At 43.3% G+C, this 25980-nt stretch overlaps 1 protein-coding gene across 1 annotated transcript in view; it reads left to right on the forward strand.

Annotated features, from left to right (window-relative positions):
- Nucleotides 1-25721, forward strand: part of LOC137531884 (deoxyribonuclease gamma-like) — a 41504-nt gene extending 15783 nt beyond the window's left edge. Inside the window, exons 4-9 of the mRNA XM_068251885.1 lie at nucleotides 862-951; nucleotides 5013-5125; nucleotides 14548-14660; nucleotides 18612-18766; nucleotides 20467-20560; nucleotides 24820-25721. Coding sequence (XP_068107986.1) covers nucleotides 862-951; nucleotides 5013-5125; nucleotides 14548-14660; nucleotides 18612-18766; nucleotides 20467-20560; nucleotides 24820-24888 — 634 coding nt within the window. The 3' untranslated portion in view covers nucleotides 24889-25721. The remainder of the gene's footprint in view (nucleotides 1-861; nucleotides 952-5012; nucleotides 5126-14547; nucleotides 14661-18611; nucleotides 18767-20466; nucleotides 20561-24819) is intronic.
- The last annotated feature ends 259 nt before the right edge of the window (nucleotides 25722-25980 follow it).

Consider the following 25980-nt stretch of genomic DNA (forward strand, 5'->3'; position numbering starts at 1 on the left):
TCCTTTTTCTTTAATTTCATAACAAAGGTATAGCCATGGCTCATGGTTTTTGTTGACCCAGCTTGAACTTGTTGTATCATTATATTGTTATACATGACTATGGACTCTCTGGTCATTCTATGTTATATGCAATATATACCTTTTTTATGCTTTTAAAATTCTGTAATAAACATAAAGGAGTTGTCAAGCAACTCCTGCTATCGATATTACTACTTACCCGGGGCTTCCTCCAGCCCCTGGCAGCTGCTATGTCCCTCGCGCTGCTCCACCGGCCCCCATTCTTTGATGGTGCGCAGGATGACCTCCAGGTGGTCCTCTACTGTGCATGCAAGAGTGCTGCTGTCAATCACCTTCACGTGGTCCGGAACGTACTGCACCTGTGCAGTACATTCCGGACCACGTGGAGGTGTTTAACAGTAGAGGACCACCTGGAGGTCGTCCTGCACCTAGTTGGGGAGCAGGGCCAGTGGAGCCGCGGCGAGGAGCATAGCGGCTGCCATGGCCTGGAGGTAGCCCCGGGTAAGTAGTACTATGACTAAGGGCAGATTGTAAGCCCGACACGCGTCAGTTGAACCTTGTGATTTTATTGCATCTGTCATGTGGAATTTTTGAATAAAAAAACAGCGTTTCCACCTCTGCTTGGTTGCGGATCCTTCTGTACATAAGTAGTACTATGGGTAGCAGGAGTTGCTTTCTGACTCCTTTAACAAAGATTCTGTATCTATGTAACTGCATTCATATTGTCGAAGTGTTGAAATTTCCTCTGTATTCTCTTCTGTATACATTATATTTGTTTTTCCTAATAAGTGATAATACTCTTTGTGTTTTACTGCCACCAATATTGTTGATTTATTCTAACAGCACATGTGAAAAGGGAGCATCATATGAATACATCATCAGTAGGCCACTAGGAAGAAATGATTATAAAGAGCAATACCTATTCATATACCGGTAAGTGAGACTGTGTGGTGTGAAAATCCACTTGCCCACTTCCTGATTTCCTCTGTTTTTGCTCTTTCATAAAGCTTATGTTTTCCTTAAATCTCCAAAGAAATTAAAGGATCCCTGAACAGAACTCACAAATGGAATCCTGAATCTGACTGGGGCTTCCTCCAGCCACCCATAGCCCGTGAGGTCCATCAGCATCTCCTGTGTCCCCTCCGTTCTCCTGCTGGCGGCTCAGTTAGCTGTGCAACCCTGCCGGGAGTCACGCGCATGTGTGGCCCCTCCGCGCACCCGTCTCAATCACACATCCTTTGCCGTGAGCATTTTGTTCATGCGCTGTTCATTCTTTTGAGAACCACGCATGCACAGAACTCTCACAGTGATGGCCATGTGATCGAGAGAGGCGCACGGACGGGCCACACGTGTGCAGTTGCAAAGGACTGCTGGGTGGGTAACACAGCTAACGGAGCTGCCAGCGGGAGAATAGAGGGGACCCAGAAGATGCAGAGGGACCTCACGGGGGCTGGAGGAAGCCCCAGGTAAGTTCAGTATTCCATTTTTAAGGTCTGTTCAGCATGCCTTTAGGTTTAATGCAAAAATAAACTTGTTTAACCCCTAATATTTTTTGGTAGGTGTTCTTTAGATTTAGTGAAAAGAAGAAATACATAAACTCTCCATATTACTGAGGTGAAAGTATTTGCCCCCTTAGGTACTCTGTCCAGCAGTGATCCTAATGTCCTCAACATTAGACTAGATACATCCAAGCATCATTCCTGCTAAATGTTTCTTACATGGGACTTCTACAGCAATGTAAAGCTGCATAAAAGGTCTAAATAAGCGTACATGTGAATAAATAAGCGTACCAGCGTGCATGTGAAATCAGTGTCAGGAGACTTGGGCACAGGATACAGCGCCCAAGTCTCGATACGGCGGCGTCAATTACTATTCTCCCTCCAGGTCCACGTGGATAGCGGGGAATGATGTCATTCAGCTTCCAGCTATTGCTGGAGACGAATTACAGGGTTTTAAAAGTAACTTCAGCTCCATCTTCTGACGGCGCTGAAGTTACTCACTGTGCACCATTATAGCCATAATTCATATTACGGCCTATGGTGGCCACATCCAAGTCGGAAAGGGACGTGGCACCCAGTGAAAATCGTCCCTTAGTGATTCAATCCCATTATCTCCAAATGGAAATAGTGGTAAACCTGCCCAGGTGCAGCCAGCATTGCAATTATTACACCCAGAGCACACGGTAAACTTCTCTGTAAGTCACACTCAGAGGACTGCGGTGAGGAAGCTGCCTCCATATGGGTCGGACACCTTACTGCGCATGGAAAGCTGCCTCTGACATAGCCTGCAGAGAGAGTGAAAGTGGGGGATGGTTTTGGATGACCTGCGGTTCCTGCATTTTACACATAAAATCAGATATGTGACAACTGAGGGGAGAAGCATATGCATGCATATACATGTAAAATCATTTAAACAATCAGCATTTCACTAAATGGGTGCTATATAAACATGCAGCTTAGCTAGAGATGGTGAGCATGTATTTGTCGGTGGATAGGGGAAGGGGAATGACAGGACCATGCACAAGCAAGCGGCATCTGATGGAGTAAGAAGAGAAACTATGCACCCATTTGATATCTGTTTATGTAATATAGCGATCTGGGGGAACAGATCATTGAACAACATTGTGGACAGCTGCACAAACATTAGATTTTAGCCTGTGTATAAGGCTATAGACTAGGGTAAGGACATGATTTATACTATATCCTCATACACACTCTAGACTAAATCTCCACTGAGGCTCTCAAGGCTGTCATCTAGCGTGTGTGTCACTGCCCTGACATGTCATTTAAAGATCTGGTATGCTAGATCTTCAAACAACAGCTGCAAATGAGGGTATTGCTTGCCCCCCTTCGTCCTGCCTGCCAGAGGCTGCTCCAACATCTAACAATGATGTTATAGGGCATCTTATGGCCTGTTTCCTGAGGCCTCCTGGAAGTGGGTAGCTATTATTGCAATGGCAGAACCTCTTGCATTGTCTTGAGTGAGCAAGATGGGGGGGGGGGGGGGGTTACTGTGGGTAGGTAAGGGATGCAGAACTCTAAAGTGTTAAGGGCACATCAAATCAACTTTTCTCTAAGTAAATCCTATAAAAGGAGGTGTGGCCTTTTTTTAAAAGACAGATGCTGGAGAGAGAAGGCTTTGGCTATGGATTCTTTCCTGTCCTTTCATGGTGTCCTTCTTGTAGTGCCGCCTCCGGCAGCCACTGTAAGACTTTGGAAGGACACTTGTCCCCAAGTGGTTCTGAAGACAGGTGGCTCCATATTGGCGGGTGCGTGCCTCTAGGGATCATGCTCTAGCGACCGGGAGCATTCTGCACAAGTGCTGTAGCACTACAGGGTCGGCGATCACTATGGGGCTGACAGCGGGACCCTGGAGGAAGACAGAACTGCAGTGAGGGACCAATTCTAGGGGCTGGAGAAGCCCCAGGTAAGTAAATGTTTACATCCTTTTTCACCTCGTAAAATTTCAATATTCTCAAATTTTTGTGATCAAATCGTACTTAAAAAACAAGCAGGGCGTACATAATTTTTTGGGTTCCTGTAGTGGTAATGATCACCTCCATATGTGCTTTGAGTAGTGGTAAAGAGTGGTAAAGTGGTAAAGAGTAACAATCCTCTGCTTACACTTCTGTCACTCAGTGACTGACCTTGGAAAGACAGTTTTGGGAGTCCTTATGATGTGATACGGTGTTGGTAGGGGGCCAGTGTCAAATTTGCACTGGGGCCCATGGCTCTGTAGCTACGCTACTGCCTTTACTAGATGTTCAGATTTACCTTCTATACAAATGCTAGGGTAACTGCAGTAGGTGTGAAGACAGTACTGTGTTATAGAAAAAGTAGTGAGCCACTAACGCAGTTGTGTCTGATTTTTTAGCAACAGCTCAGTGTTACAGATGCTGAAAAGCTTGGTGTTCTTTTTAGTAGGAAGTCTTTTTGGTCTCATTTAGTCACCTATACTTTCCTAGTAGTTTTGGGTCACCCCGAGCTGCTTGGTTACTTTGAGATGCTGAAAAGCAGGCAGAAGCGGACACAACTGCATAAGTGGGTTAAGGCCCTTAGGCTGGTTTCACACCAGAAACCAGCATCAATAATGTGGTGCACCTCGCACCATCAAAAGCAGGCCTTCAGAGAACACCACGCTATGGCGCGGTGTTCCCTGTCTGGCCACCGGTCAAGCAGGAAGTAACATGCGCTAGCCGTCACTTCCTAATTTGGGTATGCAGAAGCGACGTTGGTGATTATTTATAAATCTACGTGTTGCCATAGACTAACATGGCTTCCAGGCCGATGCAGATCGCCGAAACCCGCCACAGCATTAACGTAGTTCTTGACCTGCATCGGGAAGCGGCGAAAACGCCACTTCCGTTGCACCGTAACGTCCCAGTATGAAAGTCTTCAAAGACTTTCATAGCACACCGGTGGGTTGTGGTAAAAAAGGGCCCTCGGTCATGTTTGTACTGTTGGCTTGGCTGCAAAGAAAACCTTTTCAATACAGTAATATCCAAATTGAAACTAAAATCTCCATTTACTATATATTAAAGTGGAGCAACAAGCAAACCTTCATTAGTACGAATGTCACTAGACTCTTAGCGCAGGACATATGAAGATTGCACTACAGAGGCTGGAAATAGGATGCTCAGATCACAATGTATTCATTTTCTCAATGAAAATACAAATGGCAATAAAATATCTGCCTCTGGCTTATCCTATCCAAGACAAAGGTGTGAAGACCATAACATCTAAGCACCTGCAGCAGCAGAAACTGTTAATCTGCATAACACCATTGTTTTGCTGTAATCATGTTTCTGAAAGGTCTATGTACAGTATTTCTGAAAAACAACTGGGGCTTTACATAGTGTTACCTCTGTGACATTGCAGTAGGCTGGGATCTTAGTTCTGCTTAAATAGAGTGAAGCAGAATATGATGTATTCCTAATATGCAGTAAACAAGCCATAACCCCTTCTAACTACGGGTATACATGATTGTTGTTTCAGAGCAGACCTGGTGTCAGTAAAGGAGCAGTACCAGTATCCCGACATGCAGCAGGGCGATGAAGACTCCTTTGCACGGGAACCCTTTATCATCAGATTTGAATCGAAAAAGACTGGTAGGAAACTATAAAGCATTATTGTTATTCACAGAGCAATTTACACGACTGTATAACAATCAGCCAGAACATTAATAAAACTACTAACAAGTGAAGTGCGTCATTACACTGGCACCTGTCACAGGATAACACGTATGAGGCACCAAGTGTAAAGTCAACTCTGAAGTGTAGTGTGTTGGAAATAAGAAAAATAGGCAAGCGTAATAAACTGGATGAGTTTTCTTAGGGCCAAATTGTGATGGTTGGATGACTGGTCATCTCTAAAATGGCAGGTCTTGTGGGGTGTCCAGGCATGCAGTGGTTAGTTCTGGCCAAAAGTGGTCCAAAGAATGGCAACCGGTGATCAGGTAGTATGGCCATGGGTGCCCGAGGCCCACTGATGTAGAGTGCAATGGCTAGCCTGTCTGGTCCGATCCTAAAAAAAATACTGTAATTTTTGGACTATAAGACACACTTTTTCTCCCCCAAAATTGGGGGGGGGGGGGAGGGGGAGTCACTGCGTCTTATAGTACAAATGCAGGGAGTTCTGGACTTGTGAATGTCTGCCAATACGAAACTCCAACGTGCCACAGTGATTGGGACTCCCTGTACTGTGCTACTGTGCCCATGTAGAGGAGGACACAGGGGGGGGCACAAAGGGCATAGAGGAGGACACTAGGGAGACACAAAAGGGCATAGAGGAGGACACAAGGACGACAGAGGTGGACACATGGCGGACATAGGTGGACACAGGGAGACACAAGAGGTACAAGTGGGCATGAGGTACAAAGGGAGCCTAATCGACAAGATGCCCTTTCACCATGGATGCACCAGGTTTAACGCACTGTCTTATGGTCAAGAGTGTCTTATAGTCTGAAAAATACGGTATGTTGTAGCACAAATTGCTAAAAAAAAACCTAATGCTGGCCATGAAATAGAGAACAGAGATAAGCAAGCACAGTTTTGTGTGAAAAGCAAAATTGTCCCTGCGTGTGTGCAAGGAGGAGGCCAAGGCAGAGGGGTACCTGTATCAACGCCTCTTGTCACTGCATGCGGAGCTCCATCCTCCTGACACTTCCTCCTTCACACCGGAAGTTCTGGCTGTGAAGAAAGAAGTGATGGGAAGATGGGGAGCAGCATGCAGCACCATGGCAAGTGGTGGTGATACAGGTAACCTAACCCGCTCTGCCTTGGCCCCTTCCTTGCATACACGTGGGTACAATTTTGTTTCTTATCAAACTGTGTCCACTCATCATCAATAGAGAGTTGTCAGAAAGCTCAGTGCATCACAGCTTGTTGTGTATAGACATGTAGCTGCCGACAGATCAAAGTAGCCATGGTTGCCCCTGTCCACTGGCAAATGCAACTACAATGGGCAAATGAGTATCACAACTGGACCATGGAACAATAGAAAAAGGTACCCTGGTTTGAAGGATTGCAATTTCTTTGTCTACTATTTCCACAGATCTTAGTCTGATTGAGCATCTGGAATGTGTGGGGAGAATATATCCACCACATGGAGGCCCCATTTTGCAATGTATATGTTTTTAGAGGATACTCTGCTAACATCTTGCTGGTCGGGTACCACAGGACACCTTCAGCGTTCTTGTGGAAACCATGCTTTAAGAAGTCGAAGCTGTTTTAGCAACACAAAGGAGACCTATACAATATTACAGCCCACAGGGTTGAGATTTTTTTTACATCTGAGCAACTTTCACCTCCCATTCATTTGCCAATAACTTTATCACTACTCATCACAATGAATTGATCTATATCTTGTTTTTTCCGCCACCAATTAGGCTTTCTGTGGGTGGTGCATTTTGCTAAGAGCCACTTTACTGTAAATGCATTTTAACAGGAAGAATAAGAAAAAAACGGAAAAAATTAATTATTTCTCAGTTTTCAGCCATTATAGTTTTAAAATAATACATGCCTCCATAATTAAAACTCACGTATTGTATTTGCCAATATGTCCCGGTTATTACACCGTTAAAATTATGTCCCTATCACAATGTATGGCGACAATATTTTATTTGGAAGTAAAGGTGCAATTTTTCAATTTGTGTCCATCACTATTTACAAGCCCATAATTTAAAAAAAATATATTAATATACTCCTTTGGCATATTTATAAAGTTCAGACCCTTAGGTAACTATTTATGTTTGTTTGTTTTTCTTTATTATTGTACATTTTTTTTTTTATTAAAAATTGTATGTGGGTAATTTTTGGTGTGGGAGGTAAGCAGGTAATTTTTAATGTAGAAAGTGTGTATGTGTAATGTAAAATGTATGTGGGTGTAGTTTTACTATTTGGCCACAAGATGGCCATAGTCAAAAAGTCCTGGGAGCGATCGAGCTCGCTCCCAGGAAGAAATTTGTAGCAGGGGAACTTTTTGAGCTCAGAAAAGCCGCAGCGTCTGAAGAGACGCTGTCGGCTTTTCTCCGGGGGGGGGGGGGAGGAGACCCGATCAGCGAAAGGGATTTATAATCCCTTTCATTGATCGCTGGACTAACAGCCCCCAGCGGGGGCGCGCACGGGGGTGCCCGCGGGAGCACGCGCGACCCGCGGGAGTGCGCGCAGCCTAACTGGTCGAAAATTTTCGTCCAGTTAGGCTGAAGTGGTTAAGAGGGCTGTTAATGTTTTGGCTGATCGATGCATAAAGAATGCTTAAAATGACCACACAGCAGGTAATGATGCAGCAGCAATGATCGACTCCCTCAGTCTCCATTCCAGTGGGGGAATCCTTATTGATGCATGCTGCAGCTGCAATTCTAATCAGATTTCTCCAGTAATATGACTGCACTAGGTCTAGTGTGCATGGCCTAATGATTACACATCAGTTTGTTTTCAGCAAGAGTTTGGCTTGTTTTCACTTGGTCAGTTTGATATCAGTTATACTTAACGTGTAACTGAGATGAAAACATCTAAGGTTCTATACTTACCTGGGGCTTCCTTAAGCCCCAGGTAAGTCCCTCGCTGTCTCCCCAGATGGCTCCTGTTCTCTGCAATATGGCCCAAAATCCATTGCACTTCGTTACGCATGCGTGGCCCAGCCAGGTGCGCTCCTCCATTGTGCTCTGGCAGCTGGGAGCATTCTGTGTGGTGCAGTACTACTGTGCAGGTGCAGAATGCTCCCGGAGTCTGAAGCATGACAGGGGAGCGCGTCTGGCCAGGCCGCGCATGCGCGATTAAGCTTGATTCGGAAGGCTACTGGGCTGTACTGCAGGGGACAGGAGCCATCCGGGGAGACAGCGAGGGACTTAGCGGCCTCAAGGGGGCTTAAGGAAGTCCAAGATAAGTATAGAACCGGAGATATATAAATAAAATAAATAAATAAAATAAATAGATATCTTTCATCTCAGGTTCACTTTAACAATCAGTTTGGCTTCCGTTCATGTTGAGGTGATCAGTCTGACAGCAACTTACCTTCATTTGATTCAGTTGCAGATTGTTTTAGTTTATCAATTTGACATCAGTTGTGTAAGTGTAATTCCAATTTGTCATAATTTTTTATATCAGCTGATCAGTTTGCCATTCAGTAGCATAGCAAGGATATAAAACTGATGTGAGATAGGATGCAAGCAATGTGAATAAGGAAAAGGATTGGCTTTGCAAGCAGATGCTTCAGAATAATTACTTTAGTCCTAATAGCAGTCACCAGAAATACTAAGATTTACAGTAAATAAAAATTCCACAGAATGCATTCAGCTTAACCACTTTCAAGGTGGTATGGACTATATGAAATATTTAACGCACACCTGAACTGTGAGGTATCTGCCATTTTTTTTAAACAATGTATATTGTCTTACTCTTGGCCATAGACCCTGAACAATAGGGATGACTGAACACGATCACCCGGGAATAACAACCGGTCGCATTTTAGCACACATTTTTGCGGTAAAAATGTGTGTTCGCATTTAACATTGAAATCAATGGTCAACTGGCTGACTTCTTACCAGTGTGAGATCTCTCATGTGTGACAAGTTGTGTTTCGGTGCAAAACATTTTCCCTACTCAACACATGTATAGGGATTCTCTTCAGTGTGAGATCTTTCATGACTGACAAGAAGTGATTTATTAACAAAACATTTCCCCCACTCAACACATGTATAAGGATGCTCATCAGTTTGAGATCTCTCATGACTGACAAGAAGTGATTTATTAACAAAACATTTCCCCCACTCAACACATGAATAGGGCTTCTCATCTGGGTGAGTTCTGACATGTGCGACACATTGTGATTTCTGTGCAAAACATTTCCCCCACTTAGCACATGAATAGGGATTCCCACCAATGTGAGATCTTTCGTGTCTGTCAAGCTGTGATTTCTGTACAAAACATTTCCCACACTCAGCACATGAATGTAGTTTCTCACCACTGTGAGTTCTCTCATGTTTGACAAGGTTTTCTTTATCACCAAAAAAAAGTCCTTTAATGATCTTAATTAACCTCTTCCAGACCGGGCTACTTTACACCTTGTTTATGTCCCTTTGTCCTGCGATGCTGTAACCCACTCGCTCTGCTGCAACACCGACAGCAGAGCGTTCTATCTCGGTCAAGAGCCAATGAGCCAATTGCAGTGATCACTACTCATTATGCGGAAACAGTCTCTGGTCCTTAAGGGGCCAGAGATGCAGAGTCTGAAAGTGGTTAGCCTTAAATTCTTACCTTTCGTTACTCCCACCACAGTATAGTTGGAAATGATAAAGTACCATATCTGCTCAATACCTGATAGATGACAGAGAAAGCCGCATGTGTTGATTCCTGCCCTGACAACCAACGAACTGCGCCATACCCTTCAATCCATTCCCAGCCCTGGACTGCCTATACTAAGTTTAGCAAGCCCCAGAGCAATGGGATTCTGAATTCTGCTGCAGAATGGTATTTTGACGACTTCAACCTGCTGGGCAGTATGGACGAGCTCAGCTCGTCCATTACCACCGGAGACTGCCGCTCAGGCCCTGCTGGGCCGATTCTCATCAAATAAAAAGGAGCACACGCAGCCGGCACTTTGCCAGCCGCGTGTGCTACCTGATCGCCACCGCAGCGGTGAAAGAGGATCCCCCCAGCCACCCGAGCCCAGCGCAGCCGGACCAAACAGTTCCTGCCAGCGCTAAGGGCTGGATCGGAGGCGGCTGACGTCAGGACGTCGGCTCATCGCGGCCCTTCTTGCTACTTCTGATCGCCGGAGGCGATCAGAAGTACGCATTAGGAACGCCCTCTAGTGGGCTTTCATGCAGCCAACTTTCAACTGATCCTAATAGAACGCCAGGCTGGTTAAAAAACATTTTTTTCTTTGAAGTATTCAAAATCAATTTTCTCAAAAACTACAATGTCTTTTTGAAACTGATTTCTGATTTTGAAACATTTCCAACACCACATGAACAGGGCTTCTCATCAATGGGAGACCTCTCCTGTCTGACGAGCAGTTATTTATGCCCAACACATTTCCCACACTCAGAACATAAATAGTACTTATTTTCAGTATGAAAGCTGCCATGTGAAACAAGCTCTGATTTCTGTGCAAAACATTTCCCACACTCAGCACACACATGTGGTTTCTCACCAGTGTGAGATCTTTCATGTCTGCCAAGCTCTGATTTCTGTGCAAAACATTTCCCACACTCAGCACACACATGTGGTTTCTCACCAGTGTGAGATCTTTCACGTCTGACGAGTTCTGATTTCTGTACAAAACATTTCCCACACTCAGCACATGGATAGGGATTCTCACCAATGTCAGATCTCTAAGGCCTGACAAAAAGTGATTTATGAACAAAACATTTCCCACACTCAGCACATGAGTAAAGCTTCTCACCAGTGTGAGATCTTTCATGTCTGACAAGCTGTGATTTCTGCTCAAAACATTTCCCACGCTCAGTGCATGAATGTGGTTTCTCACCAGTGTAAGTTATCTCATGTTTGACAATATTTTCTTTATTGCCAAAATATTTCACACACTCTGAACAATGCCACAAAGACTAAAAGTTAATAAAAAATGCAACCACAAAAAATTCCTTTAATTATTTTAATTAATTATTTTAATTAACCTTAAATACTTAGCTTTTGTTACTCCCACAATAGTATCCTTGGACATGACCCAGCGCCATATCCTCTCAATACCTGACAACTAAGAATGCCGCATGCATTGATCCCTGCCCTGATGACCGGTTAACAGACACTTCAATCCCATTCCCAGCCCTGGACTTGTTCTATTATGTATAGCAAGCCCCAGAGTAATGGCATTCTGAATTCTGCTGCAAAATGCCATTTTTTTGACCTAAAAAACAATTTTGTCTTTGAAGTACTCAAAATCAATTTTCTCAACATCTACAAGGTCTTTTTGTAAAAAAAAAATGTCTTCTTGTTCGGAGGCCATTAACAGGTCTTTAAAAACTATTTATAAAGGGTTTGTGTAAAATACACATTTTTGGACAAAGATTAATCATTGATCCCCATCCGCCATGCCACTGTCCAGGTTTTTGGACACTTTATTCACCTTTTTTAAAGAAATTGTGGCTGCAGAGATGCTCTGAAGATTTTAGAAGATCTCCTGTCACTAAAGTCAATGGAGCTTGTCACGGTCGATTGTTTTGCAAATTTTCATGGTAAAATTTACATATGCATTCGCGAAATTGCGATTTTCAGCAACCCCTACTAAAAAAGAATGCAGATCAGCTGTTTCTGCCTAAAGTCTGACTGGATTTGCAGCATACTTGTTTCAGGAAGGGGCGTTGCTAGCTCCAAAGATCAGTGGCATGTGCCCCGGATCAATTCTGGTGTGCCCTGGATGTCCCCCAGGCAGAGTCAGCTGTGGTGCCTCAGTGCCGGGGTATGTTGGGTGCTGTGGTGCTTCTATGTGGGCATACTGGGTGCTCTGGTGCCATGCTGGGTGCTATGATGCCTTTATGGGGCATGCTGGGAGCTGTGGTTCTTTTATGTTGGGATGCTGGGAGTTGTGGTGCCTCAATGGGAGGTCCATGAGAGCATTGGAGGGGGTCCACTAGAAGGTCAGGCAATGATATGGGGGGGCTGGCAGTAGGCCAGCCAGCACAGAGACGAGGTAACTCTGCCTGGTTATGTTTAAGTAACAATTTATATTTATGTGATATGCTGCATTTTTTTTTTTGTTTTTTTTTTTTTGTATTAATGAAGAGGGGGGCTTTATCCAACATTTTGCTGGGCAGGCCTACTTAGACCGCTGTTAAGTTCATGTAAATGTGGCTTCATCCAAGACCACACCCACATTCTGATGCATGACCACACCCATTCTCTGGCTGTAGAGCTCAAAAGTGCCCACAATCTCTTGGGATCCTAAACGCTCCTGGTTTCAGGTGTGTGATTCAGGTACAGGATTGCCAGGCAACTGGTATTGTGTAAAAGGCAATAACTATGGCAGCCTCCAAATCCCTCTCAGTTCTGGTATACTTTAAATTCTGTAGAATGAGGTATTTCTTCTGTTATTTAATTCCTAAGTTCAGGCAAGTATGGAAAACATCTTTTTTGTAACTTGACAGGTCATCAATCTATTAAAATAAATTTCATTTGAAAGAAAACAGGCACACCAGGGGTGTAACTACAAATTATTGAGCCCCACAGCAACATTTTTAGGGTTTCTTAAACTGTAAGCACATTTGTCCAATGGCACCCCCCCCCCCCCTTTCCCCATTGATGTCTGCTGAGCGGCTTAAAAAAGGGTAAATCACCCAAAACAGCAGACTGTGCATAACTGCCCTGGTTATGTTTAAATATTTTCAAATAAAGGCCTTCTAGGCCTAGGTCACATTATAAATCGCCAGCGCTGTCACAAGCACTGAGCGATTTATAGAGTGATTTTAAAAGTGCTTTTAAAAGTGCTTTCTGAGCGATTTTCACTTAGAAAAGCACTTTTCTAAGCACTTTTGTGGAGTGATGATTTTTTTCACTTCCTGACGTCAGTGTTAATACAATGTATTCATTTATTTACGCGCTCGGGAAATCGCTTTTCAAATCGCTTTTTCAAGCGCTTTGCGATTTCCCTATACTTTATTGAATTGTAAATGCTCAAACAATGGTGCAGGATCCGCGTTTGCGATTGGATAGAAAGCCCATTGCCCATGGGAGAACACTCACATAAGCAAACATTGCACAAGTGCATTTAAGGCGATTTGTAAAATCGCCAGCGTTAAAAAAAAATCGATGCTAGTGTGAACAAGCCCTTATACTTACTGAGGGGTGCCGACCATCACTACTTTCTTTGTGCAGAAAGCTGTAGGTTGTACTGAGGTCTGGGGGTGGGGCATATGGAAATCACGTGGTTTCATCCTACTGTATGTGTGTATTTGTAATGTGTTTCAAGTTCAGATCAGCAGACAGAATCTCACTAAATACACCTTTCATCATAGTTTTAGTTCTGACGGCACCTTTGAGAGCTAATATTTTTTTCTGAGTGAGTTTTTATCATTAACTGTCCAGTCAGAAGATAGGGCATCATCTCCACCCAATACTGAGCTCCACACTGTGAACTGACAACAGGCAAATAAAAAGCACAAAGGACCCTGTGAGTGGTAAAGCTTCTCAGTTATTAGAGAAATGACCTCCTGCTCTGAGTTCCCCCAGCCACACTGCACAATCCTCCTGCTGTGTCACACACCGGACTGTCTTCAGAGATTTGCTGAGACTAAAGCTGCTCATTAGCAGTACTACTTTTTCATCACATGGGATCTTTTGACGCATTAGTACAATTATTATTATTTTGTATTTATATAGTGCCAACAACTTCCGCAGCGCTGTACAGGATATATAGTTATGTCACTTAACTGTCCATCAGAGGGGCTCACAATCTAATCCTTACCATAGTCTTATGTCTATGTATGTATTGTGTAGTGTATGTATTGCAGTCTAGGGCCAATTTTTAGAGCAAAGCCAATTAACTGATCTGTATGTTTTTGGAATGTGGGAGGAAATTGGAGTGCCCGGAGGAAGCCCACGAAGGCACAGGGAGAACATACAAACTCCTTGCAGATAGCGCCTTGGCTAGTATTCATACCGGGGACCCAGCTCTGCAAGGCGAGAGTGCTAAGCACTATGCCGCCATGCTGCCCAAATTTAAAGTAATTGGAAGGTAATTATCGATTGTTCCAATAGGCAGGTCAATTAGGGCATTTTCTCTCTTTCATTTTGGTTGTAAAATCCAACATTGGTATTGATTACATTTTCTGTTCCCACCGACCATTGAATCGTTTTACATCAATTTTCGCCACACCCTGTCAGTTTTCTGTAGCATTCGATTGTAAAAATCATGTCAAAACATTGTATCTGATGAAAAAATTGTACTGTTAATGGGCACCTTTTGGGGATGCAGACAATCAGAAATGATCTTTCATTTCTTGAACTGATGAAAGTGGAGAAATAATCGATTGCTATAAACGAGTATACATCACAGCTCTTTACTCTTTTTCCAGCTGTGCGGGATTTTGTTCTGATCCCTGTTCATACTACACCCAAAGACTCCGTGCAAGAGATAGACGAGCTGTATGATGTGTACCTTGACGTGAAGGACAAATGGAAGACACAGGTAATGCAATACAGCTTTCAATGGGAACTTGTCTAATAGCACAAGCAAAAAATCTGACAAATCTGGTTTTGGACTAGTCAATCTCCTTATGGGGGATTCTCAGTCTTTCCTTTATTCTTTACAAAATTCACAGGAATGGATCTACACACAAAGTTGTCGGCCAGCTACCTCACTACTTGTTTGCATAATTTTCTGGCAGTTGGACTAAGCAACTGCCATGTTACCCCAAGAACCTCCATTAGGAGATGGAGTAGTCCAAATCCTGTCAGATTTTGACATCATACCGTGACATACGAAACAAGTAATTTAAAGTGTATTTGGACAAATGTATTTTTATATGCATGCATATATCTGTATTTTAAATTTTAAATTTTTATACAATAGTGGTCTTTTAATTACTGGCAGCTCTGTACCATTGGGGCACATGGAATGAAAGGGAGACTGCTGTATCAATATGATGCTCACATTTAAAGCATATGTACACCTGTCCATAAGCTGGCCTCTCACATTTCAGTGTTTCATTAATCTTTAATTTTGGGTTAGTACAGATTTAAAAATGTGTGTACATTATCATTAGCTTTCTATTTGCATTATAATGGCATTTGTTCTCGGCCAAGCAGCATTCCAATGAATCTGAAACAGGAAAGGGTCTCTAAGTGGAACAAGCTGCATCTAAAAATGCTGGAGGCAAAGCAAATAGAGTTGGGCCGAACCTCCGATTTTAGGTTCGCGAACCGGGTTCGCGAACTTTCGCGGAAGGTTCGGTTCGCGTTAAAGTTCGCGAACCGCAATAGACTTCAATGGGGATGCGAACTTTGAAAAAAAAAAAAATTATGCTGGCCACAAAAGTGATGGAAAAGATGTTTCAAGGGGTCTAACACCTGGAGGGGGGCATGGCGGAGTGGGATACACGCCAAAAGTCACCGGGAAAAATCTGGATTTGACGCAAAGCAGCGTTTTAAGGGCAGAAATCACATTGAATGCTAAATGACAGGCCTAAAGTGCTTTAAAACATCTTGCATGTGTATACATCAATCAGGGAGTGTAATTAAGGTACTGCTTCACACTGACACACCAAACTCCACTGAACAGAACAGGTATGCAGTGGCGGGTTCACTGAACAGAACAGGTATGCAGTGGCGGGTCCACTGAACAGGTATACAGTGGCGGGTCCACTGAACAGAACAGGTATGCAGTGGCGGGTTCACTAAACAGGTATACAGTGGCGGGTCCACTGAACAGAACAGGTATGCAGTGGTGGGTTCACAGAACAGGTATGCAGTGGCAGGATCAATGAACAGGTATGCAGTGGCAGGATCACTGAACAGGTATGCAGTGGCAGGATCAATGAACAGGTATGCAGTGGCAGGATCAATGAACAGGTATGCAGTGGCAGGATCAATGAACAGGTATGCAGTGGCAGGATCAATGAACAGGTATGCAGTGGCAGGATCAATGAACAGGTATGCAGCCAGGGACAAGCTAAGGCTAACTAATCTTTCCCTATGAGAGACTGCAGTAGCTCGCCCTACTCTAACTAATGCAGGCACACGAGTGGCCACGGCCGCCGCTGCCTGCCTATATAAGGGGGGGTGGGGCTCCAGGGGCTAGTGTAGCCTAATTGGCTACACTGGGCCTGCTGACTGTGATGTAGAGGGTCAAAGTTGACCCTCAGTGCATTATGGGGCGAACCGCAATGGGGCGAACTTTTCCGCAATAAAGTTCGCGTGCGGTACCCGCACGCGAACCACCTAGGTTCGCGCGAACCAGGTTCGCCGGCGAACCGTTCGGCCCAACTCTAAAAGCAAATGGAATTTAAAAAAGGACCACTATCCCGAAAAATTATAAAATGTAAAATACATGTGTATAAGAAGTGCATTTCTCCTGGAGTAAGATGAACTATGAATTATTGTTGTCCTATGTTGCTGTCCCTTGTAGTAAGCAGTAAACGTCTGACAGGTCTGACAGGTTTTTGACTAGTCTGTCTCCTCATGGGGGATTCTCAATGTTTCCTTTATTCATTATAAAACTGTTCCCTGGAAAAGGTCTAAACAAAGATGCCAGCTAGCCTCCCTGCTCACTTACACACTGTTTGGTAGTTGAACTGCGCAACTGCCTTTCAAAAAGTGCTTTTGAAACTAAAGAAAACCCTGAGAATTCCCCCATGAGGAGATGGACTGATCCAAAACCTGTCCGATTTTTACTGCTTACTATAAGGGACAGCAACATAGGACAACAGTAATTCATAGTGCATTTTACTCTAGGAGACATGTATTTCTTATACACATGTACATGTATTTAACATTTTACAATTATTCACGATAGTGATCCAATTTATTTTAAATGACAGCAATGTAGGATAAAATAAATGTATAGTGCACTTTACTCAGGAACAAAAGTACATTTTATACGTACACATGCATTTTACAATTTTACACAAAAATATAAATGTAAAAACTATTACAATGTAAATAGTAAACATGCCTAATAGTATGTACATTGTTTAGCATTTGCTACTGAAAAACAGAGTGCCCAATATTGAAAATAAATCCCCTGTGCAAAATCATGCCCCTCCTCCGAACTCACTCCAAATGCTACCATCCAGCGCGACTCCACTTAGCATGTGACACTTGCTTTAGTGGAGCACACACGCTGAACAGATGAGATGGAGGTGTCAGTGTGCTTCTGAGCCTGTAACTATGCACCGGCCAGAAGTGAAGAGGGAAGGACATACTGCACACACAGGGCGCAGTATGTCCGGGGCAAAGGTCAGCAAAGTCGCCGGGACACCGGCATGTATACTGCAAAAATGGCGGCAGACGGAGGGGACCAGGAGCAGCGGCCAGAATGTACTTTTTACCCCTACCCACTGTATCTACCATTTTTACCAGAGCCTTTCGGTTCTGGTGTCCTTTAATTGGAATAAGAAAAAAATTGAAAAATATCATTATTTTTCAGTTTTTAGCCATTATAGTGTTAAAATAAAAAGTTCTACTGTGGTTAAAACCCACACATTTTATTTGCCCATTTGTCCCGGTTATTGCAACGTTTAAAATATTTCCCTAGTACAATGTATGGTGCCAATATTTTATTTGGAAATAAAGGTGCGTTTTTTCAATTTTGCATCCATCACTACTTACAAGCCCGTAAATGAAAAAATATCACTAATATACCCTCTTGACATAAAAATAAAAAAAGTTCAGTCCCTAAGGTAACTATTTATGTATTTTTTATGTAATTTTTTTTTTCTATAAACATTTTTTTTTTAGTGCTTTGGGAGAGTGTGGGAGGGAAATAGTTAATTTTAAATGTCGGTGTTGGTAATTGTATTAAATAAAATGCATAGGAATGTAATTTTACTATATGGCCACTAGTGTTTCTATTAATTCATCTACCTGCTAACAAGCGGTGAAGGGAGCGAACGGGGACGTTTATTCACAGCCCTGGGACTTCAAGTGAAGTTTTCCTGGGCTGTGATTATACCGCACAAGGTGCAGTAAGTAGTTAAACCAATAATTGTCCATGCATTAATTTTTCAATGAAAAGTTACTGCTATAGCAGTTTTAGCCATGCCTCAAAAACAGCTTAGGCGTGGTGATAAGTGGTTTCTATATGCTGCAACTTGCATTACAAGACATCACAGAGTGCTAGCCTTCCACCTCTGCACCACTAGAGGCAGCAATGTCCATTTCTCAACAGTCTCTCCTAATGCAAGACTATTGCTAGTGACTATAGATGATCAATGAGACACTGTGCGTGTCCTTGAGTGGCACAGCCAGACTCTAGATTTGATCTCAATTGAACACCCCTGGAGAAACATAACTGTCCATAAGTGTTCTCTATCCAACCTGACAGTGCTGAACAGGATCTTCGAAGAGGAATGTCATGGAATCCCAAGTCCAGGATTGCAAAATATTTTGTGTTATTTTTTTTTATGTCTTCTTCACACAGAATATTATGTTTCTTGGAGATTTTAATGCAGACGGGGCTTACGTCTCAAAGAAGAAAATGAACACCATAAGGCTGAGGACGGATAAAAGTTTTCATTGGCTAATCACAGATGATAAAGACACAACAGCCACCACTACAGACTGCTCTTATGATCGGTAAGACATATTTTCTGACTATAGAACCTTCATAATTTTAAGCTACCGTATTTTTTGGAATATAAGACAGCTCCTCCAAAAATGGGGAGAAAAAATCCCTGCATCTTATATTCTATAGACAGGGAGTCCCTGAATTATGATCGCCTGCTGATACAAACCGCTGACCCGGCATGATGTCGGGGACTCCGCGCCTTGTTCCCGTGTGGTCCTGCAGGGCTCTTGCAAGTCTTCTCCGCTTAACTGTGTAAAATTAATTTGCAGCAGTGTGGCTCATCTCACCACTGATTCCAGAGGTGATCAGCAGACCTCTCATCTTCTGCTCGGCTCCCTTTAGTGAAGGCTTCAGCTGATGACAAGATCAGCATAAGCCGTCACTAGGGGAAGCCACGCGGGAGAAAAGAGGTCTGCTGATCGCCGCTGGTGTCGCTGGTGAGGTGAGCCACGCTGTCACTGATTGATTTTACACAGAGGAGCAAAGGAGACATGTGGGGTGCCAGGAGGGGACACAGGGGAGCGGAGGAGACATGCGGGGGGAGAAGGGGCCAGGAGGGGATACAGGAGAGCGGAGGAGACATGCAGGGGGTGGGGGACAGGAGGAAACATGGAGTAACAGAATGGGAGGGGGATACACAGAAGAACAGGAGGGGTCACAGGGGGACATAATGGGGCAGAAGCGGACACAGTGGGACACACAGAAGGACACAGGGGGACAGAAGGAGACACACAGGGGGATACAATGAGGACACAGGGGGACAGAAGGGGATGCAGGAGAGAAATTATTGGGGAAGAACACCTAGAAGATGCTCCTGGAACATGGATGCCTAGGTTTAGTATATATATATATATATGTTTCCATGGCTTCTGCCCTCTAAACCATCTTATATTCCAGAGCGTCTTATATTACGAAAAATACGGTACATTAAACTTTACTTAAAGGGAACCTGAACTGAGTAAAATTATTTTAAATAAGCACATGATATAGCTGCAAAGGAATATTACATACTTATCTCACTGTCATTTCCTCTCAGAAGCTCACCGTTTTCTTATTACAGTGATCACTTCCAATTCTGACAAGATTTTGTCAGAACTGAAATATACCAGTTGCTGTCAGTTATATATCAGCAGCTGTCAATTACAACTGAATGTGCAAGGTAAAGTCTATGTTTCCCTATGGCTCAAGTGGGAGATATTACAGTTTAACAGTGTGCTGATGACCAGGAAGCTGTTATGGGGTAATAGCCATTTTCAAAATGGAGGACGGAGAATTCCATCGATCACGGTAGACAAATTGTATGCAGGAGAGGAGAAAGTGATTGATGAGTAGACTACACAGGAGGTAAGTATGACGTGTTTATATTTATTTTGACTTTTAATTTTCAGTTCAGGTTCTCTTTAAGTTGAACTTCCCTTTCTTCTAATTTAACAGAAAATTTGTAGCTGGAGTCTGCCAGAAAAACTGAAGTTTTTAAATATTAAAAAGGGTATAAGATAAAGCTATGTAAGGACCACACATGCTAACTAAAAGTACACATATATTATTGCAACATTTTACTCATGCTTCAAAAATAAATTGAATATAAACTTCTGAGATAAGTCATTGTAAGTGTAGTACTAATGGCAAATTGACCCCGCCATTTGAGAGATATCAACCTTCAATGTTTTGAATTCACAATGATGTTTGCGTTTCTTTTACCTTTCAGAATAGTTGTCCATGACGACTTATTCCAGTACATTGTTCCTGACTCTGCCAAGCCTTTTAACTTTCAGAAGGAGTATGAACTGACAGATGAGGAGGTAGGATATTTGCTAAGTGAGTAAATCATTTTCACAAGGCAGTGGGTAGTGGGTGTGAAGACACCTTCTAAAAAGAGACACAGGAGACAAAAAACGGGAGCCCAATGGTGTAGTATGTAGAAACAGGTTGGTAGATGTATAAGAAAAATGTCTACTCACAAAGGTGGGTTGCAGAAGGGCACCCGACCACAGGAAGCAGGTGGAGACAATTAACCCGACTCCACTCGGGGTGGTCACTGGGGACCTGGTGTGGTCGCACTCCTTAGGAAAAGAAAAGGGGACAGATATCCACCGCGGTGTTTAACCGCGTGTGTTCTGTCACCACCCCTCACACAGGGAATGTGTAGGGGTTGAGATGCACTATATGGTTGAAAGAGGCGCCCAGGTTGTAGATAAAAGCGTTTAAAACCGGAAAAAGGTTTGAGGTTGCTTACCTCAATGATGACAAATCTTTGCATAAACCAAAAGATTTTATTGGTAGCACAGGTGGTGACGCATTTCACGGGTCTAAGCCCGCTTCCTCAGGCCTATAGCAGTGCCAAGCCAAATAGGATAATGAGAGGCTCCCTTAGCTCACTATCCTATTTGGCTTGGCACTGCTATAGGCCTGTGGAAGCGGGCTTAGACCCGCGAAACGCGTCGCCACCTGTGCTACCAATAAAATCTTTTGTTTATGCAAAGATTTGTCATCATTGAGGTAAGCAACCTCAAACCTTTTTCCGGTTTTAAACTGCTTTTATCTACAACCTGGGCGCCTCTTTCAACCATATAGAGCTTGATTTACTAAGCGGTGCTAACTTTAGCACTGGCCCTTAGCATGTCTAAACTCAGTTGAAATGTGAGATCTGATTGATAAAACCAGTGCTAACCTACTTAGCACTCTGGTTAGCACGCCTAAAGACTTTAGACGTGCTAAGTAGGTTAGCACCGCTTAGTAAATCAAGCCCATAGTGTATTTTCACAAGGCAACTGAGGCAATTGCCTCAACAGGGATGGGCTTTCGAGTAATTCTGAGTAGCATAATACTCGGAATTTAAATGGTAATGAGGCGCTGATTAAACAGTTTTGATCGCGGGTGATGGGGGGTTCAATTACCCAGAAGTCTGTAGGATAGTGTGTGCTCCATTCCTCATCATAGCCGAACTGTGAGCCGTGTTGCATGACTCACTAGCGTGCTTCCTCTTTCCAGCTCGAAGGAGGCACGGTAGTGAGTCATGCAACACGGCTCACAGTTCGGCTATGATGAGGTATGGAGCGCACACTATCCTACAGACTTCTGGGTAATTGAACCCCCCATCACCCGCGATCACACCTGTTTAATCAGCGCCTCATTACCATTTCAATTCCGAGTAGCTTGCTACTTAGAATTACTCGAAAGCCCACCCCTGCATAGAGGAGCTTGCAGCGGGCCCTCTGAACTGCAGACTTGCAAGTGGAGCAAAGAACGTGCCTCACCTCTCCAGGCTAAAACGTAGCATCTCCCATCTTCTTCAACTCAGCCTCTTATGCCTGGTAGACACATCCAATTTTGATTGGCCAATCAATGGGCAATTTTACTATTTCCATGTAGTATGAGGGCCATCAGATTTTGAATGCTATGAACATATTGTGTAGGTAAGCTCTCACACTACATGGAGGTGGTAAAATTGGCTAATCAAAATTGGATGTGTGTACCAGGCTTTAGTGTCCAGTCTCCAGTGACATCTCTCATCATGTGATCCACTGGCAATTGCTAGCAGGTACGTGTTGAGAGACACCATTGGAACCATTATAAAGATGGGATGCTGAGTGGCTGAGGTGATCTCACACTGGAGCCTAGAGAGACAAGTCACCTGGCCACCTAATACCACTATTTGGGGGAGTGGTCATACATGGCTCTTTAAAACTGCTGTTTGGGGAAAACAGGGCCACCTAAGGGCCTTTTTCCACTACCCTGCGATTTGATTCTGATCTCAAATTGCAGGGTACATTAAACTAATGGAAACTGCAGCAGCAATTTCCATTAGTGCGATCCGATTGCGATGCGATTTTGGTCAAAACGCAATAATCGTCCTGCCGCGTTTTGATTGAGCTTTACTATAATGAGTATAGTAGCTCAATTGCAATCGCAATGGTGGAAATTGAAACGCGATTGCGATCACAAACGCAATTGCATTTCATAGTGTAAAAGAGCCCTTATACTACTAACTGCCTGGAGACACATCTGACCACCTAATAGTGATATCTAGGGGCACATGGCTACTTGCTTCTTTTATCTGGAGGAACATGGCTACCTAGTTTTTGTATATAGTTGACACCTGACAATTCGATTCTTTAGGGCCCGTTTCCACTTGTGCGGTGGGAATCGCCATGGTAAAAATTCGCATGCGGAAGCAAATTTCGCATGCAGTTGTATGCGAATTTTCATGCAAATTCGCATACGATTTCGCATGGATGACGATGTATGCGAATTTAACCATGGCAGTGCCTGTGTGCTTTTCCATTGATTTTTATGCAAAATCATATGCGAATTCGCATAAAAATTTGCATACCAATGCTGCATGCGAAATTCCCTATTAAATACATTATATGCAATTTCGCATAGCAGTATGCGGTATGCGAATTCTGATGGCTCTGCCGTGCAGATTTTTTCTGCACAGAAAAACGCAAAGGAATCCTGACAAGTGGAAACAGTCCCATCCACTTGTATTGGCTATGGAAATTCGCATGCGGCAAACGCATGCGAATTCGCAATAGTGGAAACGGGCCCTTAATCTTGAGGAACCCTTTTAATTAATTTATCTTAAGGCACATGGCTACTTAATTCTTTTAGTTGAGAGCATGTGGCTTCTTCTGGTATCTGTGGAACCCAGCTGCTTAAGGTAGCCATACATCTAGTGATGTTGAGCAGATTTGCCTAAGAGACAAATATCTCTGTAATCGAATCTGATTAGAGAGAGATCTGTCGGCTGTCCATACAGCGCAGGCCGATTTCCGATTAATTTCATGCTGAAATTGATCCGAAATCGGCCTTGTGACGCCGCATCCACCGCCTCGCCGGCCTGATGCTGTTCCCTTAATATACAATGTGCCCTTCCCTTCCAACCTGCCCCCCCCCCCCTCCCTGTGCACTTTACATTACCTGTTCGTGGCTGCCACGCTGGGTCTGTCCTTGGTCCTTACATGTGCCCCATGTGGTTGCGGTGTACAGGTGGGCGGATGTGTGACGTCACATGTGCCCACGTTACAGCCCGTAAATGGTTGTATCGTCATGCATGCACTTGGTGGCACCGATTTTCATCTGATTCAGTTATAATTGAATCAGATGGTCAATCAGCCACTGAAGGTGCATACACACATCAGACTATAGTCTTTTGAAAATGAAAGATCACAGACAAATCTTACCACCCTTCGTGTAGTATGAGAGCCATACTCTACACAGTCTATTCTATGGAGCTGAACTCCCCATCAGAAAAAAAATCTTTGCAGGATGCTACACACACAGATGCTGTACAGACTCAAAAGATCAGTATCTGCAAAAGATCTGTTCCTGCCAAAAATCCATTCCTGCAAATTGCAATGATAGTCTATGAGATCTGCAAATCATCATACACACGATTTAACTGACATTCATCTGCAGATCAGATTCACCAGGATGGATTTTCAGATCTGGGGATGATTGCTTGATCCACAGATGAATGTCAATTAAATCATGTGTGTATGATGATCTGCAGATCTCATAGACTTTCATTGCAATTTGCAGGAATGGATTTTTGGCAGGAACAGATCTTTTGTGTCTGCACAGCATCTGTGTGTGCAGCATCTTGCAAAGATTTTTTTCTGATGAGGAGTTCAGCGCCATAGAAAAGACTGTGTAGAGTATGGCTCTCATACTACATGAAGGGTGGTAAGATTGGTCTGTGATCTTTCATTTTCCAAAGACTATAGTCTGATGTGTGTATGAGCCTTTAGTTGCCTGATGTATGGCCACCTTTAGTTTTGGTATTTGGGGATGACACATCTGCTTGATAACTGTAGTGCAGCCTGCAGAAAGAAGGCAGACTGTCTCTGGAGCAGTGTAATGAATTGTGGTTTCCCCTTGCCTGTTGGACTGTGAGCTTTCAACGTGCCTGAGCATGCATTTATTTATTGTATTCATAAAGCATTCAACCAAATGGAGGGTAGGGGATTAATTGCTCTGCCCTTTAATATGGTTCTGTACAGTTTAGCTCTATAAATTTCTCACCAACTTACAGTAATATAGTATCTGTTTATTGCAGGCTTTAGCAATCAGTGATCACTACCCAGTGGAAGTGGAGCTCAAAGGAAAACCTACAAAGAAAAAATGATGGAACATTCACCTGCAATCAGATCTGCTGCAAAGTGTTACCTTCATCATCATGAAAACCTAGTTTTATTGTAATATTCCTTTTGTAAGTTGTCAGAATCATGGCAGGGCAGCCTTGCAAAATCAGTGTTCTCAGTACTATGGTCTCTATGTTTCAACTAAAGCTGGCCACTAGATTATCATTACCAGACTCAGAAATATCCGGTAAAATGCAATGATAGAGGGTTGGTCAATGAGATGGAAATAACATGCAATTTGAAACTGGACCAGTGGAACGTTACAGCAGCATCATTTGATTGGTCCATCATTTTCAAGCTGCATACATTTGTATACAAATTGGTATCAAGTCAGAATTATTTTCATCTCTTTGACTAGCAGCGGTGAGCTAAAACCAACTCTACTGACGAATGCTGGGAATACACGTTACATTTTCCGCGTTCGATTCTCTGCGCGATTTATAAATTCTGACATGTCCAATTCTCTGCTCGATTCTGTTCCGCTTGATTACTCATAGAAGTTAATGGAAAAAAGATAAGAAAAACGAGCGGAAGATAAGAGAATCGAGCGGGGAATCGAATGGTTAATAGATCATGCAGTGAATCGAACGCGGAAAACGTAACGTGTATTCCCAGCATTACACAGAGGCTGATAATGAGATAACCAGCTAGCAGCTAATTCACCAGCATCTCCCGGGTTTTATTGCCTCAATTTTTGTTCCGTTTCTGGACAGGCAACTTCTCGTCTGCAGATTGTCACACTCATAATTGTATAAAAACACTATGGAATATTTGTAAGGGGGCTTACATAAAAAAAATAAAAATATTTTTCACATGATTTTGTGTTACTAACAGCTTTACAGACACATGAATAGTGACTTAGTGATAGAAATAGAACTTTAATTATGTGTATAAAGTACATCAAGTTTTTGCAGAATAGAAATGAAAACGTACTACCGCAACAGGTCTAAGGTGGCCAGCTCATCACCATTGACAACCTAGGGTCTCCTTGCACTCCTCTTCATTGGCTAGTTACTTAGTACCCCTGTAGCCCTTTAACCTCCCTGGCAGTACGCAGTTTTAGAGGCTGCGTCCGC

The sequence above is a fragment of the Hyperolius riggenbachi genome, chromosome 9 (assembly GCF_040937935.1).
Source record: "Hyperolius riggenbachi isolate aHypRig1 chromosome 9, aHypRig1.pri, whole genome shotgun sequence".
NCBI lineage: Eukaryota > Metazoa > Chordata > Amphibia > Anura > Hyperoliidae > Hyperolius > Hyperolius riggenbachi.